We start from the raw sequence: 22,819 nt of genomic DNA, 5'->3' as shown, positions 1-22,819 counted from the left end.
ATTTTTATTTTCACTGTGTCAGTCAGCATCCAGTTATTGTGCTTGAACGTCTCCGCATTTTCCCCATCACACCGCCATTTGTAATTAGGTTTACCATAGTTCAGGTTCCCAAAAAGAGGACACTGCCAGGGGAGCAAGCTGGATGGGGGTACAGTTGGACGGTGCTGGAGGTGTGTGTATACTGGGATAGGTATTTAGGGGGTGCTGGAGGGGTTGTGTGTACTGGGAGTCGGTATTTGGAGATGCTGGAAGGGCGTGTGTGTACTGGGAGGAGGTAGCTGGTGGGTGCTGGAGGGTGTGTGCGCACTGGAGGGGTGTGTCGGTACTGGAGGGAGTACCTAGGAGGTGCCAGAGAAGGTACCTGCAGCCTCACTCTCTTGGTGGGGACAGGTTGCTCCCTGTCACAGTGTCAGAATGGCTGGTGCAAGGCCAGGACCCAGCACAAGCTGCCAGTCAGCACATCCATGTTGGCCTTGCACCACAGGTCTGAGAGCTGGGGCCTGGGTGGGTGGGATCTGGAAGCTGTGGTTGCAGGGGAATAGACCAATCAGCTGCGGATGCAGGAAGGGACCAATCAGGGCATAGAGAGGACTCCTTCTGACACAGGCACTGACTCTGTGGGTGCTCCGGGGCTGGAGCAACCACAGAAAAAAAACAGTGGGTGCTAAGCACCCCCTGGCAGCCCTGGTGATGAGCTCCTTCCCCTCCCCCCAGCGCCTCTTGCCTGCTGGTGATCAACTGTTCAGCAGTGTGCAGAAGGCACTGGGGGGAGGAGTGGGGACAGGAAGAGGCGGGGTGAGGGCAGGGTGGGGGTGGGGCCTGGGGCAGAGCAGAGATTGAGCACCCCAGAGAAATTAGAAAGTTGACCCCTCTGCTTTCTGAGCTGCAAAAATCCCACACATTGCCTCTTAATTGAAAAATGCAACTAGGGAGAGGGCAGAGAGTCAAAAAAGAGAAAAGGAGAGAAAACCTGGATTTGTGCTGGAAATGGCCCACCTGTTGATCACTTTAGATAAGCTATTACCAGCAGGACAGTGGGGTGGGAGGAGGTATTGTTTCATGATTTCTGTGTGTATATAAAGTCTGCTGCAGTTTCCACGGTAAACATCTGATGAAGTGAGCTGTAGCTCACGAAAGCTCATGCTCAAATAAATTGGTTAGTCTCTAAGGTGCCACAAGTACTCCTTTTCTTTTTGCGAATACAGACTAACACGGCTGTTCCTCTGAAACCTGTCAAAAAAGAGAAAATGTCTGGCCCCGGGAAAACCTGGACATATGGTAACCCTAGGTTGTTCAAGTTCTGAAAATACAGAAGAATCGTGCATCCTGTATTAGCAACACTCATGAGAATTGCACTGAGCTGTGCAGGATACATGCTTCTGCCAGAGCAATGTTGGGGACTAAAAAGTGGTGCTCAGGACTGTGGAAGTTTTAAAAAAATGGCATGAAAACTATGAGATGGAGAAAGTGGCATTGTGGGAACTTGATCTCCAGCTCTTAGAAGTCCCTTGACAAATCACCCATATATCACAAAGCGCTGTGAAAACACACCACAAGGCACTGAGCTGGCCAGCAACATGGGGCATACTTGCCCGTGGCACACCATGTTTACGCTGATGCAATCACTCATGGTGAGTACACACAGAACCATCACAAGCTCCCAATATGCACATACCCAATCGATACACAGAAGTTGGTGACTGCACTGACCTAACTTTGGGTCGACCTACCTTTGGGTCAACCAAACTTTGCAGTGTGCACATGGCATGGAGAACCCCAGATAAAGAACTTATAGAATATCATAGAATATCAGGGTTGGAAGGGACCCCAGAAGGTCATCTAGTCCAACCCCCTGCTCGAAGCAGGACCAATTCCCAGTTAAATCATCCCAGCCAGGGCTTTGTCAAGCCTGACCTTAAAAACCTCTAAAGAAGGAGATTCCACCACCCCCTAGGTAACGCATTCCAGTGTTTCACCACCCTCTTAGTGAAAAAGTTTTTCCTAATATCCAATCTAAACCTCCCCCACTGCAACTTGAGACCATTACTCCTCGTTCTGTCATCTGCTACCATTGAGAACAGTTTAGAGCCATCCTCTTTGGAACCCCCTTTCAGGTAGTTGAAAGCAGCTATCAAATCCCCCCTCATTCTTCTCTTCTGCAGGCTAAACAATCCCAGCTCCCTCAGCCTCTCCTCATAACTCATGTGTTCCAGACCCCTAATCATTTTTGTTGCCCTTCGCTGGACTCTCTCCAATTTATCCACATCCTTCTTGAAGTGTGGGGCTCAAAACTGGACACAGTACTCCAGATGAGGCCTCACCAATGTCGAATAGAGGGGAACGATCACGTCCCTCGATCTGCTCGCTATGCCCCTACATCCCAAAATGCCATTGGCCTTCTTGGCAACAAGGGCACACTGCTGACTCATATCCAGCTTCTCGTCCACTGTCACCCCTAGGTCCTTTTCCACAGAACTGCTGCCTAGCCATTCAGTCCCTAGTCTGTAGCTGTGCATTGGGTTCTTCCGTCCAAAGTGCAGGACCCTGCACGTATCCTTATTGAACCTCATCAGATTTCTTTTGGCCCAATCCTCCAATTTGTCTAGGTCCTTCTGTATCCTATCCCTCCCCTCCAACTTGGATGACTGTCTCCCCATTCTACCCACACACCAGCCTCCCTACCTTCTCTAATTAAGCACTGTGCTCTATAAGTAAATAAAAAGAGCTAAACGAATCTCTTTTAGAACCTCCTTGTTTAAACGCATTCTCCCTCCACAGGGAACGTAAGAGGTCGCTGCCCAATCCTAACTGACAAATGTCGTGTGGCAGCAGTCATAGAATCATAGAATATCAGGGTTGGAAGGGACCTCAGGAGGTCATCTAGTCCAACCCCCTGCTCAAAGCAGGACCAATCCCCAATTTTTGCCCCCATCCCTAAATGGCCCCCTCAAGGATTGAAGTCACAACCCTGGGTTTAGCAGGCCAATGCTCAAACCACTGAGCTATCCCTCTTCCACTCCCCGCAGAAACAGCATGCTTCCTCCAGCCCAGCCCCTGAGCCTGCTTCCACCTCCACTCCTGCATGGCACGCCTCCCGCCCAGCTCACTGCTAACCTCAGCTTCCCTTCCCCTTAGGGCTCGTCCGCTCCTCTGCGCTGCGGGGCGCGTGCGGCGCTCGTGAAACCAGCTCAGGGGACGGGCGGCGAACAGGCTCGCTCACTAGGTCTGCGCAGGCAGGAGCGTGAGCATGCGCAGGAGCCAATAGGCGTGGATTGGCTTTCCTGTTGCCCCTGGGCTGGGGGGTGGGCAGCTGTCGCGCCCAGCCCCGGGAGCTCAATAGGTGCAGCAGCACACGCGGAATTTGTGGGTCCAGGAGGGAGGCATTAGTGCTTCTGGGAAAGGTGGCTCGGTCCCAGCAGGGAGGCGGCTCCGCTCGGCTTCAGAAGCATGGCAGGCTCTGGGCCCTTTCGTGCCGTGCTGGCCATGCTGGAAGGCTGCTATGCCGACGTGCTGGGGCTTGAACAGTTTGTACAGAGGCTCCGGGAGGCGGCTGCCTGCAGGCCTGGCGAAGCTGAACTGCTGCAGCGCGGAGACTCCGAGCTCTATCAGACGTTTGTGTCTCAGTGCGTGGTGTGCGTCCCCCGGGGAGCCCGAGCCATCCCCCAGCCCCTCTCCTTCCAACAGGTACCGCCTGGGGTCGGCGTTCGCTGGGCAGCGGGAGGACGCTTTCGGGAGGCTGGCGTGCCCCACTCTGTGGTAGGCAGCTATCGCGTGCGCCGCAAGCCTCTTGCTGGAGCGAAATTAATGGTTCCTGACTTCTTGCTTTTTCTACTGAAAAGCACTGGAATTAATCCTCTTTTGAACAGCAGAGGCTGTACTCCTGGGCTAGTCAGTTCTTCTGGCTGCTTGTACTCTAGCAAGCACCAGAGCAACCCCGTCTGGAAGGAAGAGCCTCTCTGCTCTTGGCTGGCTTTTCTTCTCACCTCACTGTAGCCGCGTTTCTGAAATGCACAGCGTCGGGGTGGTAGTGCTGCCCGGGCGGCAGTCAGCATGGCGGTGGGATGCGTTGGCACCCAACGAATGGTTGCTGCAAATACTGACTTCTGTTTCTCCCTCCAGTCTCAGATCGCTCAGCCGCCCCCACAAAAGCGGGAGGGGAGGGGGGGAATCATAGAGCTCTGTTGTTTTTCTATGGTTTTTAATTGGCTCGTGGATCTGCTGTCGACCCTGCTCCTTGCCGCCCTCCACGTGTAATGGTGCTGCTCCTGTTTTCTCCTCTGTTCTTCTTTTCTTCTCTACTCTTGGCTTGTGTGTGGGTTATAGCATGCAATTTTTCGTTAAGACAACAGCCACTCAGATGATTACTTTTATTCTTGGGGCTAGGTAATCTCTGTGACCTGGGGCCAGGGGCTGTCTCTTAGAAAGCCCTGCAGTGGGTTGGTTCTTCCTGTTTCCTTGATGGTGATGGATGAGAGCAAGTTTCCTGGTCCCTAGGCTGCATCTAGATCAGAGTCAAATCAGGGTTAAATAAAAGGTTACATATGCAAGGTTATCTGCTTTTGTATTTTCCGTATACACTAACACCTAAATATTAAAAACAGTGACTTGTGTAATCAGAGCTGAATAATATTTTCACATTTTAGGAAAATCTAAAGGGAAACAATTCTGTTCTATTATGTAAACAACAAAATAATTTTTTCCCTCTTGTAGAAGAATGCACTGGATTTCTCTCTCAAAGCTACTGTATAAAATTATTGAAATGGGACTCCAGCTATAAGCTTATTGACCAATTTGTAAAACCATGAGCTGATATTTTGTTATTGTTAATTTTACAGAAGCACTTGGAAGCCCCAACCAAGAGTGGGACCCTGTTGTGTTAGGTCAGGGTGGGCAACCTGTGGCTCTGGAGCCACGTGTGGCTCTTCAGAAGTTAAAATGTGGCTCCTTGTATAGGCACTGACTCCGGGGCTGTAGCTACAGGCGCCAACTTTCCAATGTGTCAGGGGGTGCTCACTGCTCAACCCCTGGTTCTGCCACAGGCCCTGCCCCTACTCCACCCCTTCCAGTGCCCTCCCCTGAGAATGCCCTGCCCTCACTTCTCCCCCTCGCCCCAGAGCCTCCTGCAGGCCCCAAAACAGCTGATCGGGAGGTGCAGGGAGGGAGGGGGAGGCATTGATCGGTGGGGCTGCCGGTGGGTGGGAGGTCCTGGGAACAGGGGCGGGGGAGCTGATGGGGGGCTGCTGACGTATTACTCTGGCTCTTTGGCAACGTACATTGGTAAATTCTGGCTCCTCATGCTCAGGTTGGCTACCCCTGTATTAGGTGCTGTGTGCAGACAAGCAGTAAGAGACAGCCTCTAGGGTCTGGCATTTACATTCTAAATAGACGGGATAGACAGTGAGTGGGGGGGAGAGAGAATTTTGTCTAATTTACATAAGGGGAACTGAGAGGCTACTGACTTGCCTAAATTCAGAGTTGTAGCTTTCAATATGTCAAAGCCTGGAGTAGGAATTTTCAAATGTGATATGATGTGGCACAATCCTTAATCTTGTTTTTAAAAGTCTTAATCTAAAACCAGAGCGTGGGGCTTTGTATTCTCTGGCATCTGTTGTTTATAAGGGGGTCTGACATGTAAAATTAACTTTTCTCTCTCTCTCTTCAGTTATCTAGTGAGAGTGAAGTAGTCATAAGAGTCATTCAAAGACTTTGTGAAAAAAAGAAGAAAAATGTCCTTGCATTTGGGTATGCATTATTGGATGAAAACAGTTCCTATTCGCAGGTTATGTCTACTTCAAATATATGCAGCTATCTACCTAATACTGCAACAGAAACTCTTCGGATGAGTGTGCTATGGGAAACATTATTGAGCAGGATAGGGGATGATATTATGATGTATTTATTGGAACACTGTGCTATCTTTATGCTAGTGCCACCTAGTTGCTCTTATCAAATATGTGGGCAGCCTATGTATGAGCTTGCTTCAAGTAATGCAGCACCTTCCACAGTGTTTGTAAAACAAAGATATTCAAAAAGTAGACATAATATTCTGTTTGACTACGTGCAAAAAAAATGTCAGTTATCAAAGACAAACAGGTGGAAATGGAAACCAAGATCAGAAATTAATATCTTGAGCACTAAAAGTCAAGGGAATAATAAAACACAAGGCTCTGCGCCTGATTATGAGCATTCTGCCACAGCTAAGGGAGCTGTTGGGCAAAATTCTAAAACAAACAAACAGGTCAGAATGGTCACTGGAAACCTGAAAAATCTCAGAGGACCTAATCTATATCCAGTTGCTACTGCCACACCTTCAAAAAGGAAGCTTGATAAGGATCAATTCGAAGTTACAGCTAAAAGGATGAAGATAAACCTAAGGGAAGAAGACGATGCTTGGAGCTTTGGATCTAATGAAGATGAAAACAAGTTCACTCTGGACATCATTTATGATACACAGTCTCTTTCATGTGTAGAATCATTTTCTGTAAATAACTTTATTAAAATAAAGTCCATTTCTCAAGAAAATGAGAGTAGAGCAGAGACTCCTGATGCACCATCTTTAGTGCAGGAAGTTCAAAATAGTAAGGAAAAATCTGTGACAGATGATGAGAGTTCGTTAAGGCTGCGTGTTCAGTGTAATAAACTTTATAAATCTAGCACTTATACTAAAACAAATTCCAGCAGAGAGGGAGTAGAGCTAGATATCTGTAAATTTCAGGTTGGTTCTGTACAAATGAAAAAAGCAGAAGATAAATTTTTAAAATACAGAGGGCTTAAGTGCCCCCCAACTAATATAGCTAAGAAGCTATCCAATAAAATCTCACGTTCCAGAGTGTACATTGGGAGGAAATGTCTTTTGTATTCTTCCGGGAGCTTCCGAGAATGTTTTCCTAAATCATTTTTATTGAATCGCTTAAAGGGCAGCCAAGCAGGGGGACAACAGCTTGTAGAAATGATATTCTTAAACAGCAAAATGTTGCCGCAAAAATGCAGTGCAAACATACCAAGTTATAACTGGAGAAAGAAGAGATTGCCCAAACGCTACTGGCAGATGAGAGATGTATTTCAAAAATTGTTAAAGAATCATGCAAAGTGTCCCTATTTAGTACTTTTAAAAAAGAATTGTCCTGTCTGGATTTCTGAAACAAATTCAAGCAAAACTGACACAATTTGTCAGTCAGTTTCTTGTGACAGAGTACAGATTGATAAGGAAGCAGAAGGTCAAGTTGGGAAAGAGCCTACTATATGTTTGACAAGCAATAGCAGAGAAGGTGGTTACACTGATGTTCCAAATGGTTCGTGTTTGCTTTCAAAAAGAACTTCAACCGATTTAGGTATCTTAAGCAGCCCTGAGAAATTTGTGTTGGGGCAAACAGAAAATGAAAGACAAAATGCTAAAGAATTCTGTGACCCTGGCTTGAAGGAGCTTCTCAGACAGCACAGCAGCCACTGGCAGGTGTATGTTTTTGTGCGGGAATGTTTAGACCTGGTGGTACCAGAAGAACTGTGGGGTTCTAGCTATAACAAATGCCGCTTTTTAAAAAATGTGAAAACATTCATCGCCTTGGGAAAATTTGCCAGGTTTTCTTTGCAGGAATTGATGTGGAAGATGAGAGTGAATGACTGTACATGGCTTCGTGTGATCAAAGGTACTAATTGTAATATTAAAATAAGGCACTATACAGTAGAGGCAGCTGACCAATGTTCAGATTTAACCCAAGTGAGGACTTGAACTGAATGTTCACTGTTGAAAGGCTAGTGTGGTTGCTTATTATTAGGGCTCTGTGTCTGTCCTGGAGGTCGCGGAAGTCACGGATTCTGTGACTTTCCATGACTTCTGCAGGGGCCAATGTGGCTTCCCCCAGGGTCGTCCAAGCAGCTGGCTCTGGGGCCAGCTGCTTAGGTGGTCCCCAGGGACAGCCTCACCAGCTGCTGCTGGAGAAGTCCCAGGGACAGCCACACCAGCCACTGCTCTGGCAGCCCCCAGCAGCGGTCCCAGAGCAGCCAGGAGTCCGCTGGCCCCGGGTGGCGGTCCTTGGGCGGCTGGCTGGAGCAGCTGCGGTCCACTGGGCCCCAGGCGCGCCCCGCCCCCACCCTCCAGCAGCGGCTCCCCACGCCTCTCCAGCAAAATTCCACCCCCCCCCCCCCCCCAAGATTTAATCACAGGTATTTTTAGTATAAGTCATGGATAGGTCACAGGCTGTGAATTTTAGTTTATTGCCCATGACCTGTCCATGGCTGTTACCAAAAATACCTGTGACTAAAAATTATACCAACTGGTCCGAGATAGTGCTAGACAGGTAGCTTTATAACTCCCTGTTTCTATGTGCTTGAAACTTTCACTCTTTAAATACGTTTTCCATGTCTCTGCCTGAAGGTGATTTCTTCAATTTCTTCACTGTGTTTTCATAGAATATCAGGGTTGGAAGGGACCTCAGGAGGTCATCTAGTCCAACTCCCTGCTCAAAGCAGGACTGATCCCCAGTTAAACCATCCCATAGATCTGAAATAATGCTTATTGGATGGCGTGACTCTCACAAAACTTTGTTCAGTTTTGGTCACCTTAACTCAAAACAAAATATGTAGAAGGTGTCTGGGGGGAGAGAACCACTGTTTAGTTTAGAGAGTGGATATGATAGAGATATAGAAAATAATAAATGATCTAGAGAAGGGCAGCTGGGAACTCATGAATTATGGGAGGACATCCAATTAAACTGAAAGGTAACAAATTTAAAACTGGCAAAAGAAAATACCCTTCTACAAAATGCAGAGTTGAACTCTGGAATTTGCTGGCAAAAGATATAAATGACTCCCAAGAGTTCAGCAGAATATTTTTAGAAGTATTGAGCTTATTGATATAAAAAAAAATTCAGAGAGACCCTTATTCTGCAGGATATAAGTTTTATACTAAGCTGTTCTGGGGGTGGGCGTTGATTTGGAGGAAACTTCCTTTGTGGGGTGGATGCTGTCCTTTCCCTGAAGCATCAGGTACCAGCCAATATTAGAGACAGGATATCAAACTAGATAGTCCAGTATTGTATGACAGTACGTAATTTAGAAACATATATATGTGACCCAAACGGGCACAGGCCTCTCTTGCTGCCAGGTCATGCTTTTTTTCCTCAGGTCAGATAACTAGCAAATGACTGAACTTTTAAATTTCAAAGATGGAATACAGATCCTCATTAGTGATCACCCCCTGTTAAGTCTGGGGGAACTGCTTTGCTCTAAAATTTATTATGAACTGAAAAATCACTTAATATGTCTACATTAGGGGGCAACGCTGGTATAGGCTTGCTGGTGTAGATATTGCCCAACTAGGAACTAAAGGCTAACATTATTAAGTATGGGAAATTCCTTTCCTTTTCCTCTTTATTTAAGAGAGGAAATTTAAATGGAAGACCTATGGTAACACCACTCTGAAGTTTACATGTTTGAGAAAGGAAATGAAAAAGTTAAGGGTCGTACAGAAATGTTAACGAAGCTCCAATACACAATCATGGATATATTGTAAAATGGAAATAGTAAAATTATTAGGGAGGAGTGCTAGTTCCTTCATAGGTTGGAGCTCCAGCTACCCATCTTTTATAAGTTTGACTTTTTTTTCGCCCTCCTCACCCCTCTAAATACCCCCAAACTAATTTTTTGCTTGAGATTTCATAGAATCTCATTCATGGATATATTTTTATAAGTTTAGTGAAAATCAAGAAGGCAGTCTTACAGATATGAGATTAAACTAGTCCATTGCTGTTTCAACACTTAATAATATTTTTTGACATTCATTATCTTGATACTTGTCATGCTGCGTCCAACCATAACACAAATACTTTGGTTAGTAATTCTGGGTGCATCAGAAAATGAATTTTCAAAATCTCTGGGTACAAATTTTTAGTGTCCCAAATTTTTACATTTCAGCTAATATCTTTTTGACTCGTATTTCAGAGAATATGCTCCCTAGGAACTCCAGTAGGATCTTGGTTTTTGGCCCTGATCCAGCAAAACTCTTAGGTATATGCTTAAAATTTAAGCATGCTTTGCAGTTTGGTAGATCAGAACCTTTTTTCTCCATGAATAGCAGCATCTTTTTTCCTGTCTTCCATCCCTTCTCTAAAGGCTGATTCCATAACGGTAACAGATTTATATCTGTTGGCCCATATGTAGAAAATGAACTATCTGTTGCAAAGATAACTTCCAAATGTGTTACTTGCATATGTGTATTTTATTGGCTGGGTGCTAGAACTTCACTTTCAGAGTTTTTCAAATGTTTAGTGTGGGGTTTTTTGGTGATGTTACCTGACATCCATTGAAACACCATTTTATTTTATTTATTTAAACTATGGCAGATTTCCACCAAGATTGAGGTCCTTTTGTGCTAGGTGCTGTAGAGAGTCCCTGTCCTAAAGAGCTTTCAGGCTAGATATATAAAGGGTTAGGGACAAGGAAATGCTTGTATTCCCATTTTACAGATGGGGAAAATGAGTTTCAACTGTAACTCTCTTATGAAATGTATTGTTTGGAAATATGTTTAACAGGAATCAAAATTATCACCCATGTGAGATATGGCTGAGTTAACATTTCTATAGGAATCTTACCCTTTCACTTCTTGACTTATTTTAGTTGTCCTGTTAGCGTGTTGTGTTTAATGTTGATTTTGTTGGGAGGGATAGCTCAGTGGTTTGAGCATTGGCCTGCTAAACCCAGGGTTGTGAGTTCAATCCTTGAGGGATTTATCTTTATACTTAACATGTGCCAAGCTTAAAGTATGCCTAATTAAAAAAAAAATGGGGTTTAGGCTGCTTGGGGGACCAGTTACTGTAAAATTGTTTGGCAGTTTCTCTATCTCCCTTTTCCAAACTCAGCCTAAAAAATAGTGTGTGTTGTTGGCTTTTAGAAATGTGAATTACAGATTCTGAATATAATTGAATTCTGCTTATTGTAGGTGATCATTTTGTTCCTGCTTTGGAACACCATTACCGTGAAGAAATCTTGGCCAAGTTCCTATACTGGCTGATGGATACCTATATTGTACAGCTGCTCAGATCATTTTTCTACATCACCGAGACCATGTTCCAGAAGAACATGCTTTTCTTCTACCGAAAACTAATTTGGAGCAAGTTACAGAACATTGGAATGAGGTATTTCTAATAAAAGTCTACCATTTACAAAATATGGAAACCTTCCATTTTGCAGTAGTTAAGGTTACAAGTTAGCCCCTCTATCCCATTTTCATTCACTCAATTTCTTAAAACTCATTTTGAGATGTTCATGCTTTGTCAGCTCAAAAGTGACTGTTCTGTGGGGAAGCTGATTAAAATCGCTTCAACCATTTTCGAGTTCTCCAAGTGGGGTGTGGGGATGAGAGAAGTATTTAATCTGTTTAAATTAAAACAAATGTCTCTTTCTCATGGGTAACTCAAACAAATGAACTTCAAAACTAAAAAGTTACAAATGGATAGTGTCAAAGTCCCATAGTAAGATTGGGAAGACAAAATTAAAAGCTACTAAATTCACTTTAATTAATGTTTAAAAAATAATAATTCTATAGTACTGGATTGTGGAATTACATAGTATCACGGCTAGGTTTTTCACCTTTTATAATGTTATACAATAGGAAATGCTATAGCTTTTGCTTTTAAACAATGTAATTCTAGAACTCAATATTGTTTTTATCTTTTAAAAAATTGTTTCACACATTCAAGTTCTTTGATGATGCAATATTTAAATTTACAATTTTGAATCCTAAGGTGAGGAAATACAAAAGTTTAAGATCTAATGGCAATGTTCATTCAAATACATTGTATTTTATACAAACTTTCAGTTTAGTTCTTATAGACTACAGTACACTGATCTATTTAGTTAGTATGTACAACTTGGCCAAGTTAACACTGATAAGGTCTTCATATGTGTTGGTACAGTACCTGACCCAGTGAGGCATATTGTATTAATGTATATGGAGTATATGTTAACATAATCCAGTCACTGTCCAACATTAAATAGTTTTAAACAAAGTTTGGGATTTGGTATACAGAGATCTCAGTCTGCTTAATATCAGGGCAAACACCCAATTAAAAATTATTTTAACCTTTTATTAAAGATACAAAAATGAAAAAAACAATGAAGCATTTGAAATCCAAAATATTAAGGCTTTCATTTTAACAACATCCCTTGTTCCCATTCTCCTTCCCTTTAGCTGAAGAGAGTTTTTAGAGGGAAACACCCTTGTTTGATGGCCTATCCAAAAGTTGTAACTCCTTTTTGGGGAAAAAAGAAGCTAGTTCAGATGGGCTGGGGCTGTCTGTTCCTGTTTCCTAAGAAGACAAAACAAGACAAACACACAGAAGGGGAGAGAAAAGAACAGCGAAGATAGAAAATGCAGCTTTTGTCTCTGATGTTGACTTGCACTTGCAGCCTTACTGTTAAAAGAAACACAGGCAAAGCACATGGGCTTATCAGCTCTCCTAAGACCTGTCAAACTTGTACCAGCATTGCTGTTTAGGACATTGTTTTACTTGTTCTGTTTCTGGTCACAAGCTTATTACAGTGTTGCAAAATATGCAGTCTTGGCTGGCTAATCCAGATGCTTATTAGAAAGAGGAAGAAAAAAAGTGGGATAGGAAAGTGGTTAAATAAGGTAGGGAAGGAAAAGGACAAGCAGGGGGAGGAGGGGTGTTGGAGGGAAAAGGCAAGAGAGTCTCAGGTGGTGGTTGGGCTTTAGCCAGAGCAGGTAGAGATGGTGATGCTGGGTCCCTCTCTCTGGCTTGTTCTAATAGAATTTCTCTCAGGATCAGGATAATGAAGGCTCAGGTTCCCAAGAGATGAGGTGGCAACCATGATGGTGAAGCTCTCTCGTTCCCCTTCTTCAGTCAGCCAGCATCGCCAGTAGCCTCTGTCCATTCATCTGTATTTTCCTCCCAAAGTCTTTTTTCTTGTTTTTTAAACAACTCCAAAAGGAAGTGATGGACATAATAGTCCATCTGCTTATTATTTTGTCCACCAATTAGGCTTTGGTTTTGACACACCAATTTGGGTCCAGTTTCACACTTTCCTTGTTGACCAGATCTTGAGAGTCCTTGAGATATATCAGTAGGCCTTTCTGTTTGGACTAATTCAGTCTTTCTTTTTTACACCTTTCCCTGTCAACGTTTGTTGTTATAGGTTATTGCAACAGTCCATTAACTTTCACTCACTTCTCACAACTTGAGTTCACAATTAGGCCAAATTTATAGGCCCAGTTATCACACAGGTCCACAATTGTTGCATCTTCTGGCCACAACACATTATAAATATTACATAATAATAATGAACATTGTTTGGCATATCATATCTTGGGTTCAAACTAGCAACCTTAATGTGCCCAAACACATAGGCTTTTACACTTAATACATTATAAAATATTAATTTATTTTATATTTGATTAATAGCATCTAATGTAACTAACATGAAATGTTGAACTTAATAAATACTAACAATGTTTTCAACTTTGTGCTTAGAAAAGAAAATCTGTACCAAAGTTGTTAAAACCAGGAAGTTTTATTTATCAAAAAATAAAACAAACACTAGCAACACTGCAGTGTGATCCATAGAGGTGGACCCCTGCACGCAGACCCATTTACTTGAATGGGACTCTGCACCCTGTTGCCCCATCTTAAAATCTGATCCATGCAGGTGGATCCTTATGCCTATGTGTGATATTACCCAATTTGGACTCATGGACAACTGTCCCTCCTCAATTCTCCAAGCTGGAATGCCTTTTACACTGCTTTGCTGTGAGAACAACCGTTCATGGTCTGATTACGCACAGCCTTCAGCACGTAAACCACTCCCGGCTATGTGGTAAGAGTGCTGTAGCCAGCCGACATGAGCAAACTCCCATTCCCAGACTTCCCTCCAGAATTGTGCACCTTGTACTGCCCAGCACCCTTCTGGACAATATACACTCATATAAAGTCAGTCATTTTATTAATAGAAAATGATGTGCACAAATCCTATTATTCCAAATGAAGTTTCCCACACACTTCAATCCAAACACACTGGTTTAGATAAAACAATAAAACAAACCTATTAACTACAGCGATTACAAGTCATGAGGCATAGAAGTCAGAACTGGTTACCAAGAACTAAAAGATAGAATGCAACTAACACCAATTTAACAAGCTAAGTGAATTCAAAGCAAAGGTCTCTCTCATCACAAGTTCCAACAGCCTTACTGGTTGAATCCTTCAGTCAGGATCCCACCCCCCCAGTCCAATGCTATTTCTTTTCTTCTTCAAGTGTTGTTGATGTTGTTGGTAGAGAGCAAAGGAGAGATGATTTGGGGCATCTGCCCTCTCCTCTTATAGCCCTTTCTCTTGCTCAAGAATCATCTTCCCCCAGCTGATGTTCAGGAGTCAAAGTCTGTGTGGACAGGAACCTTAATTCTATTCTGAATAATGCTTTTAGCATAATCTGTTTTCTTGGATTATCCTTTGGTAAAATAAGTGAATATATGTGATTATTTCTGAATAATACTGAATACTTCACTCAGAAGATAAAACATATGCAACTTACTGCATTTAAGTCCCTTTAAACTTAATGTCCGTTTTTATTTTAGAAACCATTTTGCCAAAGTGCATCTTCGTGCATTATCTACAGAGGAAATTGAAAAAGTACAGCAGAAGAAATGTGTTCCTATGGCATCAAAACTTCGGTTCATCCCTAAACCAAATGGGTTGCGACCTATAGTAAAAGTGAACACTGTTGTTGGAGCAAAAACATTGAACAGGAAAAGCAGAGACAAGAAGGTCACTCTATAATGAATTTGCCTGTGTTCTTTTTTGTCATATTGTAACTAATATCCAAGGGGGTTGTCGATAGGTGTTTATATTATAATATATAAATAAAATAAATTTTAAAATAAGATTGCAAACTCAGGCACTCAAAAGCCAGGAAATACCTAAACTAAGGTTGACCTTGCAACCCTATTTTGGGCCCCCTATGTATTATGACCGTCTTTTTAATTACAAGATCACATACATAACCCCCCATGCACCCTCCCCTTCCCCCCTTCCCTGGATTCATTCAGTGTATAGTTTTACTAGTGTTAACTGAATGAATGGTTATTCAACATTTAATTTAGTATTCATTGTCCAGTATATCGTCCCATCCTCTATTTACTGCAAACAATCCAAATCCTGCAGAGAAAACTCTGAATTTATAATTTCCTTATGGGTTTTTCTGTGATGCTCTCATCATAGAATCAGAGTGCTTCACAAATATTCACAATACCTGGATAAAATGAGAGGGTACTACTTCCAGTTTACAGATGGTAGAATTAAGGCACAGAAGAATATCAAGACCAAAATTGTTGAAGTAATTTGTGATTCCCAAATTGATGGGCCTAGGGCCTAATCTTCAGAATATTTAACATTTGTATCATACTTTATATGTTCCAAATACAGCTCCAATTGACTTTTGTTGCTGTTGTGAATGCTCAACATTTCTGCAAATCTGGCACTTTGTGTCTCAAATTGGGCACCCATGAAATGAGAGATACAATTAATGGCCATTTATGAAAAATTTGATTTAAGTGACTTGCCCAGCAACATACAAGAATTCTGTGGGCAGAAGCAGGGATAGTTTCCCCAGGGTGTCATTCAACTTCCTAAACCACAAGATCATCCTTTCTTTTCCTGCAAATCTCCTGCCTTATTTACTGCACACTTTCCAACTTCAGAAACAAATGAGGCCAGAGCCCTTCAGACACCAGCCTCATTCACTATGTAGCCCTGATTCATCCCCACCGCAGATCCATTTTATGCAGTGAAAGAATCCGGGGGCCCATGAAAAATATAGTATGTGATCGTATAATCAAATACTCATTACATATGTGCAAGCAGTTTGAATTAACATTGGCCAGGCAGTTCCTAGCTCTTGAGTGCTCAACTTTGCAACCTTAGCTTTCTTTTGAGGTAGCTTTTCATGCTATGTTTTTCCCTAATTTCTTTTAAAAAAAAAAAAAAAGGAACAAATGAAATAGGAATTTTATCATCTGCCCTCTCCTCTTATAGCCCTTTCTCTTGCACAAGAATCATCTCCCCCCAGCTGATGTTCAGGAGTCAAAGTCTGTGTGGACAGGAACCTTAATTCTATTCTGAATAATACTTTTAGCATAATCTGTTTTCTTGGATTATCCTTTGGTAAAATAAGTGAATATATGTGATTATTTCTGAATAATACTTCACTGAATACTTCACTCAGAAGATAAAAAAATTTTAACAAACCTATTTAAAAACTTTGGAGTAAGTGTATGTGCTTGTGTGTGGATTTTCCCCACCTAGGATTGAGGACCAGTATGTAACGCAGTGGTTCTCAAACTTTTGTACTGGTGACCCCTTTCACATAGCAAGCCTCTGAGTGTGACCCCTCCCCCCCCCGCTTATAAACTAAAAACATTTTTTAATATATTTAACACCATTATAAATGCTGGAGGCAAAGCCGGGTTTGGGGTGGAGGCTGACAACTCGCGACACCCCATGTAATAACCTCGTGACCACCTGAGGGGTCCTGACCCCCAGTTTGAGAACCCCTGTAATGAAATGTTAAACTGCATTGTGCTTGTCAGCCACTAGGAGGTGCTATGTGTAAAATTGTTCTTTAAGCTAACCTTAGCCATACCTAGCAGAGCACTAAAGGATCTTATAGTGAACGCATCTGGTGTATATCTCTCTGAGAAGGAAGCTCTGTAGTCAGTCTATATCTGATACTGAAGCCTGAAATGATAGTAGCAGTCCTGCAACCTACTCAACTTGTGCCAGAAGAGAACAGATACAGAAGGAACAAAGGTTGCAGGATCTCATCAACATGCCACTCTTCAGTGACCCAGAGAACTTCAGCTGTAACAGACCTTCACAATGGGTAGACTGGAAGCAGTATTTTGCAAGATTTCGCATTGCAAACAAGGTAACAAGTATCCTCTTTAATTTATGCTGTGGGCAAGAAGCAGAGCATTTCTTTAAATCATTTGACTTTACTGAATACATTCACAAAAGAGACTGTGAAACGGTTCTGGCTATGTATGATGCATACATTATACCTCTGAGAAATGTGGTTTATGAAAGACCATGTTTTCAACAGAGAATTCAAGAACCAGGGGAAAATGTTGAACAGCTGAAACCTGAGATTTTTGGAACTTGAAAACCTGAAAATATCAGGTTAATGGGTTAACAGATAAAAATTTTTCACAGCAGCTACTATTGAAGGCAGACTTAACCATATCCACAGCTATACAGAAAGCAAAGCAGTCTGAACTATTCAAACAGCAGAAGAAAAGGCAGGAGCAACTTGAAAAACCTGAAACTAGCTTAGAAGCTCTAAACAGCAGGAAGGCTACAAGTCATTATAAAACTCTGGGGTCTATCACTTGTGACTACACAAAACTTGCTTGGAGAGTGAAATTGAATATTTATGACAAGACTATTGACTTGTTGCAATCATCTCAGAAGAGGTTTACAATTGCCTTAAATGCCTCCAAGAGCTAAAGTCATCTGCAACAGCTCAAATTAGCCCTGGAGGTATTCTGAACTGCATGGGCCAGTTCACCACAAAAACAACTTACAAAGACAAAAGCTTTGCATTCAGAGTATCTTAGAATATCAGGGTTGGAAGGGACCTCAGGAGGTCATCTAGTCCAACCCCCTGCTCAAAGCAGGAACATTCCCCAACTAAATCATCCCAACCAGGGCCTTGTCAAGCCTGACCTTAAAAACCTCTAAGGAAGGAGATTTCACCACCTCCCTAGGTAACCCATTCCAGTGCTTCACCACCCTCCTAGTGAAAAAGTTTTTCCTAATATCCAACCTAAACTTCCCCCACTGCAACTTGAGACCATTACTCCTTGTTCTGTCATCTGCTGCCTAGCCACTTGGTCCCTAGTCTGTAGCAGTGCATGGGATTCTTCCATTCTAAGTGCAGGACTCTGCACTTGTCCTTGTTGAACCTCATCAGATTTCTTTTGGCCCAATCCTGTCATTTGTCTAGGGTCCTCTCTATCCTATCCCTACCCTCCAGCGTATCTGCCTCTCCTCCCAGTTTAGTGTCATCTGCAAACTTGCTGAGGGTCCAATCCACACCATCCTCCAGATCATTAATGAAGATATTGAACAAAACTGGCCCCAGGACTGACCCTTGGGGCATTCCACTTGATACCGGCTGCCAACTAGACATGGAGCCATTGATCACTACCCGTTGAGACCGATGATCTAGCCAGCTTTCTACCCACCTTATAGTCCATTCATCCAGCCCATACTAGTTTAACTTGCTGGCAAGAATACTGTGGGATACCATATCAAAAGCTTTGCTAAAGTCAAGGAATAACACATCCACTGCTTTCCCCTCGTCCACAGAGCCAGTTATCTCATCATAGTAGGCAATTAGGTTAGTTAGGAATGTCTTGCCATTGGTAAATTTATGCTGACTGTTCCTGATCACTTTCCTCTCGTCTAAGTGCTTCAAAATTGATTCCTTGAGGACCTGCTCCATGATTTTTCCAGGGACTGAGGTGAGGCTGACTGGCCTGTAGTCCTCCGAATCCTCCTCCTTCCCTTTTTTAAAAAATGGGCACTACATTAGCCTTTTTCCAGTTATCCTGGACCTCCCCGGATGACTGATAGTACATATGACCAAAGACCAACAATGTTCTTGGCCACAGCATAGCAGCTGTGATGGGCCTAATAAGAAAGATGGAAGAATTCAAAAGAGGATTTGATGTTATTGGATGTTTGAAAGGAGATCCTGTAAAAATTAGCTTAGCAGACAATGCTGAACCATACAAATTGGATGGACAAGGAGGATGGACAACTCCAGCTTCGTAAAGAAAAATTATTCAGGGCCTAGAGCATATGTGATCAAGACTTACAGTGGAGGTTCAAGAGAAACCATTGACAACTTCAGGAATAATCAAAGAAAAGACTCTGTAGATGGTGGATATGCAGATTAAGACGACTCAAGGATTCCAAACTGACCATAGCCAGTTGTTGCAACTAATGGACAGTCAGATGAGCAAGCCATTATGCGTTGCGGCCATGTAATTAGAAAACCAGTATGATTCAGAGACAGTTAACAGACTGATACTTACTGAAGTTCAAAGGTAGTGTGATAGTGTATATTTTTAAAAGGTAGGAATGTAGAACTTTAAAGAGTAAGAGGTAATGGAATTCTAAACTGTATTATAGTGGTCAACCACATAAAAATGCCTTATTTAAACTAACCTTAGCCATCCTTGGCAGAGCATTAAAGAATCTTATAGTGAACACATCTGGTAAGTGTCTCTGAGAAGTAATCTCTGTAGTCTATCTGTATCTGATACAGATGCCTGATCTGCTAGTAGCAGCCATGCAACCTATTCTGCACAAGAAGTACGTGACCCAGTATCCCTTTTCTGTGTATAATTTGTACCTTTTCTCTACCTATAATGGGGAAACTTGAGGTTCAGATACCTAATATTACACCAGCAGTACAACTTAAGGAGCAGATTTTGCAGGTGCAAACTGTTTTTTTAAATGTGGGGCTTTTATGGTCATTGTCTGGATGTGATTAGTGACAGTGTGACTTTCACCATTAACCAAGGACACTTAAATAAAAAGTTGGAGAAATAAATTAGCCAGTAATTTTGTTAAAAATAATTGCTAATTTTATTATGTAAACCATTAAAGTAAAATCAGATACAGTAGAATTGTTATAGTAAAGAAATAAAATCTAATCTGCTTGAGTTTTCACAGCTTTTTATTTAAATCTATAATTGAATTTTCAGTGTAAAAACAGGCTCCGAAACACTAGAAAACTTCAGAAATTACAAATTTCTGTACACCTTTGTCATGATTAACATATAACATTGAGAGGGTGAGAACTCTGCAGTCTGTGTACAAACTTGGGAGGATTCTGCTGAGGCGAGCAAGAGATGGGAATCCCAGTGGGGCAATTTCGCGGTCTTCTTCATCTTGAGCAGCCAGCTCTGACAACTCTTGGATGTTGTTTGTTGGTTTCAAAGGGAGTTGTGTACAGCTCAGATTGGCTGCAAGATAGTTATGTAATGTAAAATTGTTTACAACAGAAATAGAAGCTTTGAAGTGGTTTCTATGACTCACTTTTTTTTTTTAATTGAAGGCTTTTTGTGTAGTGCAACTTACTAAAGAAAGTATAGTAAAGATATGAGTCAACTTTGTCTATTTGCCTTTTTTTTTAACACTCTGTGATTTCAGTAATTATTAGAGCCCTGGGTGCTTATTTTTTTTGTAAGCAAAATCTACATACTGAACATGAAATATAACATTTTAAGTTTGGCTTTTGGTTTCCCATAGGTTCATTATTTCAACACTCAACTTAAAAATCTATTTAGTGTTCTGAATTATGAACGAACCGAAAACACCAGTCTCCTAGGCTCCTCAGTGTTTGGGAAAGATGATATATATAAAATATGGAGGAAGTTTGTTTCTGAAGTTCTTGAATCAAATGATAAAATACCTCGTTTCTACTATGTGAAGGTATGTTTCCATTATTTTTTTTTCTCCATTGTTCAAACTGATCTTGCTGAAATAATGAAGGCTTTCATTATTATTTTTTTTATATTATTTAGGACCACTTTTTTTCTTTGAGCTGTCTCTTTAAAGGTAAGCTTTTCTACTAGCCATGAGCCGAGTGTACAGTTGTTTTTCAGCAACGCTGATGTTCTTAATGCTGCACAGGGAGCTGCTTTCACTGGATTTTTCTGTTTCCATAATGCTGATTCTTTCCCAGTGAGTGGAGTGTTTCATTTCTTTTCTATAATGTTTGTACCTCGTCTTCTGTACCTGACCCTATTTCAGAGGCTGCTTTTTTTTTTTTTTTTTTTTTTTGGTCTTCCTCCAACTAGTAAATCTTTCTGGATAAATTTGGAGCCTTCCTCTTCTGCCAAGCCTCCTTTTTATGCTGGAGGTGCAACGCCCAAGCTCACGCCATAGTCTCCTGGCTGCTACAAATGTAACCCAGTGTGTGTCTGTCTCCCTTCTAGTGGCTGATCCACTTAAGAGATTAAATAATTAAGGGAGTTACTACTTTAGCTCAAGTGGAAGAGGCTGATGCTTTTAGCATTGAAGGTGTTACATTGATAACCAAGGTGAGGTTCATTTCTGAACGATCCAGTGGGATTAGGCTCCTCTATTGCTTCCCTAACGTCAATTTTCGGCAGTCCTCTCTTGTGAATGCTTCTGTTGTTTGCTTCCGGTACTTCTCATTGCTTTTCCAAGCAGCGTCACTGCTAGTGAAACTGACCTGACACTTAACTTTTACTTTGCCTTTATTTGACAAATCCATGAACAGTGGTAGGTGCACAGCAGCTATCTGTTTGCAAATTCAGGAAGATATTAGATAGGTCATCTTCATGGTCATAATGCATAGAAACTTTTTGTAAAAACATATACAAAAATCATTTCAATAAAGTTATTTAGAATGCAGAGTCAAGCACTGGAAAGTTCAGAAATGTTAGATTTAAGGTTTCATTTTAAATCTTAATTCTGCTCCTTATGCACTCACAATATGCCAATATCTATTTTTATGGTTCGATACTATTTTTTTAATAACAGAAGGTGTTAGGCAACCTAAATATAGGGACCGCTATCGCTCCCCTTATAATAACAGCTTAAATTCAGTTAAAGCTGATGGTTTGGATATCCCCACTTGTCTGAATATGGGAATAGATTATTCAACATAAAGAACACAGAGTAGTCTTTCATTTTTGTCACTGAATTGGACTAACTGGCCCAACAGGCATCCTCCGGCCTAATACATTCTGTGCAATTTTGTCCTTTTACCTTAGCTTTGTTGTTATGTGTACGAGCTGGAGCGTGGAGCAGTGGAGCTGCAGGTTTTTGCCTGGAGCTGGAGCAGAGCCAGAGCACAGCTCCAAAGCCTTGGTACTTACAGTAGCATAATATGGGTTTTTTTTTTCTATCTCAGGCTGATGTCACTGGGGCTTATGATACTATTCCTCATGATAAACTTGTGGAAGTGATCTCACAAATCCTAGATCCTGAGAAAAGAACAGTCTACTGCATACGGCGTTATGCAGTGATCAAGATTACCATGAATGGACAAATCAGAAAATACTATAGAAGACACGTATGACTAGTTAATTTCTTATTCTTGCTAGTAACATTTTTCTGTATTGGGACATATCTGTTTAATCCTTTTTTAATTAATAAGCCTTAGCTTAATTATCTAGTTACCACATACATGGAGATTCTTAAAAAAACAAAACCTACAACCACAGTTTATATGGGAAACTTGCTGGAGGAGACAAGGCCTGTTCCCCCAAGCTTCCCAACAGCTATTCTTCTGTCTTCTTCCCCCGATCACCTTTGCAAGGTGAGTAGTAAGGGAAAGTCTGAGTTACCTCTTTACTAGGTAGCTGTTGTTGCCCTTGCAGCCTGTCACAGTATGATGCAAGATTGTGGTAACAAAGGACTTATGCTGTGTGTTAAACAACTTTCTGCTTTGTGATATGAAAACTGTATCTGGGCTGACATTCTGAGTTTCCATTGTTTTAATGACTGTTAAGTTAATGGGTTGGAATGTAGCACAACAGAATTAGGCCCACTGAGCATAAGAATAGCCATGCTGGGTCATGCCATTGGTCCATTTAGCTCAATATTCTGTCTTCCAACAGTGGCTGGTGCTGGATGCTGCAGAGGGAATGAACAGAACAGGGCAATTATCAAATGATCCATCACTTGTCATCTAGTCCCAGCTTCTGGCTGTGAGAGTGTTAGGGACACCCAGAACATGGGGTTGCGTCCCTGACCATCTTCGCTAA

The 22,819-nt window shown here is 42.0% G+C and overlaps 1 protein-coding gene across 6 annotated transcripts in view; it reads left to right on the top strand.

Annotated features, from left to right (window-relative positions):
• The first annotated feature begins 3,229 nt into the window (after nucleotides 1-3,229).
• TERT (telomerase reverse transcriptase) overlaps nucleotides 3,230-22,819 on the top strand; it is a 130,940-nt gene continuing 111,350 nt past the window's right edge. For 3 of the 6 annotated variants that reach the window (XM_073332442.2, XM_073332446.2, XM_073332443.2), the window contains exons 1-6: nucleotides 3,231-3,756; nucleotides 5,663-7,646; nucleotides 10,937-11,132; nucleotides 14,588-14,777; nucleotides 20,331-20,513; nucleotides 21,964-22,125. In XM_073332442.2, coding sequence (XP_073188543.1) covers nucleotides 3,448-3,756; nucleotides 5,663-7,646; nucleotides 10,937-11,132; nucleotides 14,588-14,777; nucleotides 20,331-20,513; nucleotides 21,964-22,125 — 3,024 coding nt within the window. In that variant the 5' untranslated portion in view covers nucleotides 3,231-3,447. Of the gene's footprint in view, nucleotides 3,757-5,662; nucleotides 7,647-10,936; nucleotides 11,133-14,587; nucleotides 14,778-20,330; nucleotides 20,514-21,963; nucleotides 22,126-22,819 lie in introns of all 6 variants that reach the window. The other 3 variants (XM_073332439.2, XM_073332441.2, XM_073332448.2) reach the window with 3 other exon arrangements.

Source organism: Lepidochelys kempii, chromosome 2 (assembly GCF_965140285.1).
Source record: "Lepidochelys kempii isolate rLepKem1 chromosome 2, rLepKem1.hap1, whole genome shotgun sequence".
NCBI classification, from domain to species: Eukaryota; Metazoa; Chordata; order Testudines; family Cheloniidae; genus Lepidochelys; species Lepidochelys kempii.
Note: the sequence above shows the minus strand (reverse complement) of the source record. Positions and strands in the feature narration are given on the sequence as shown.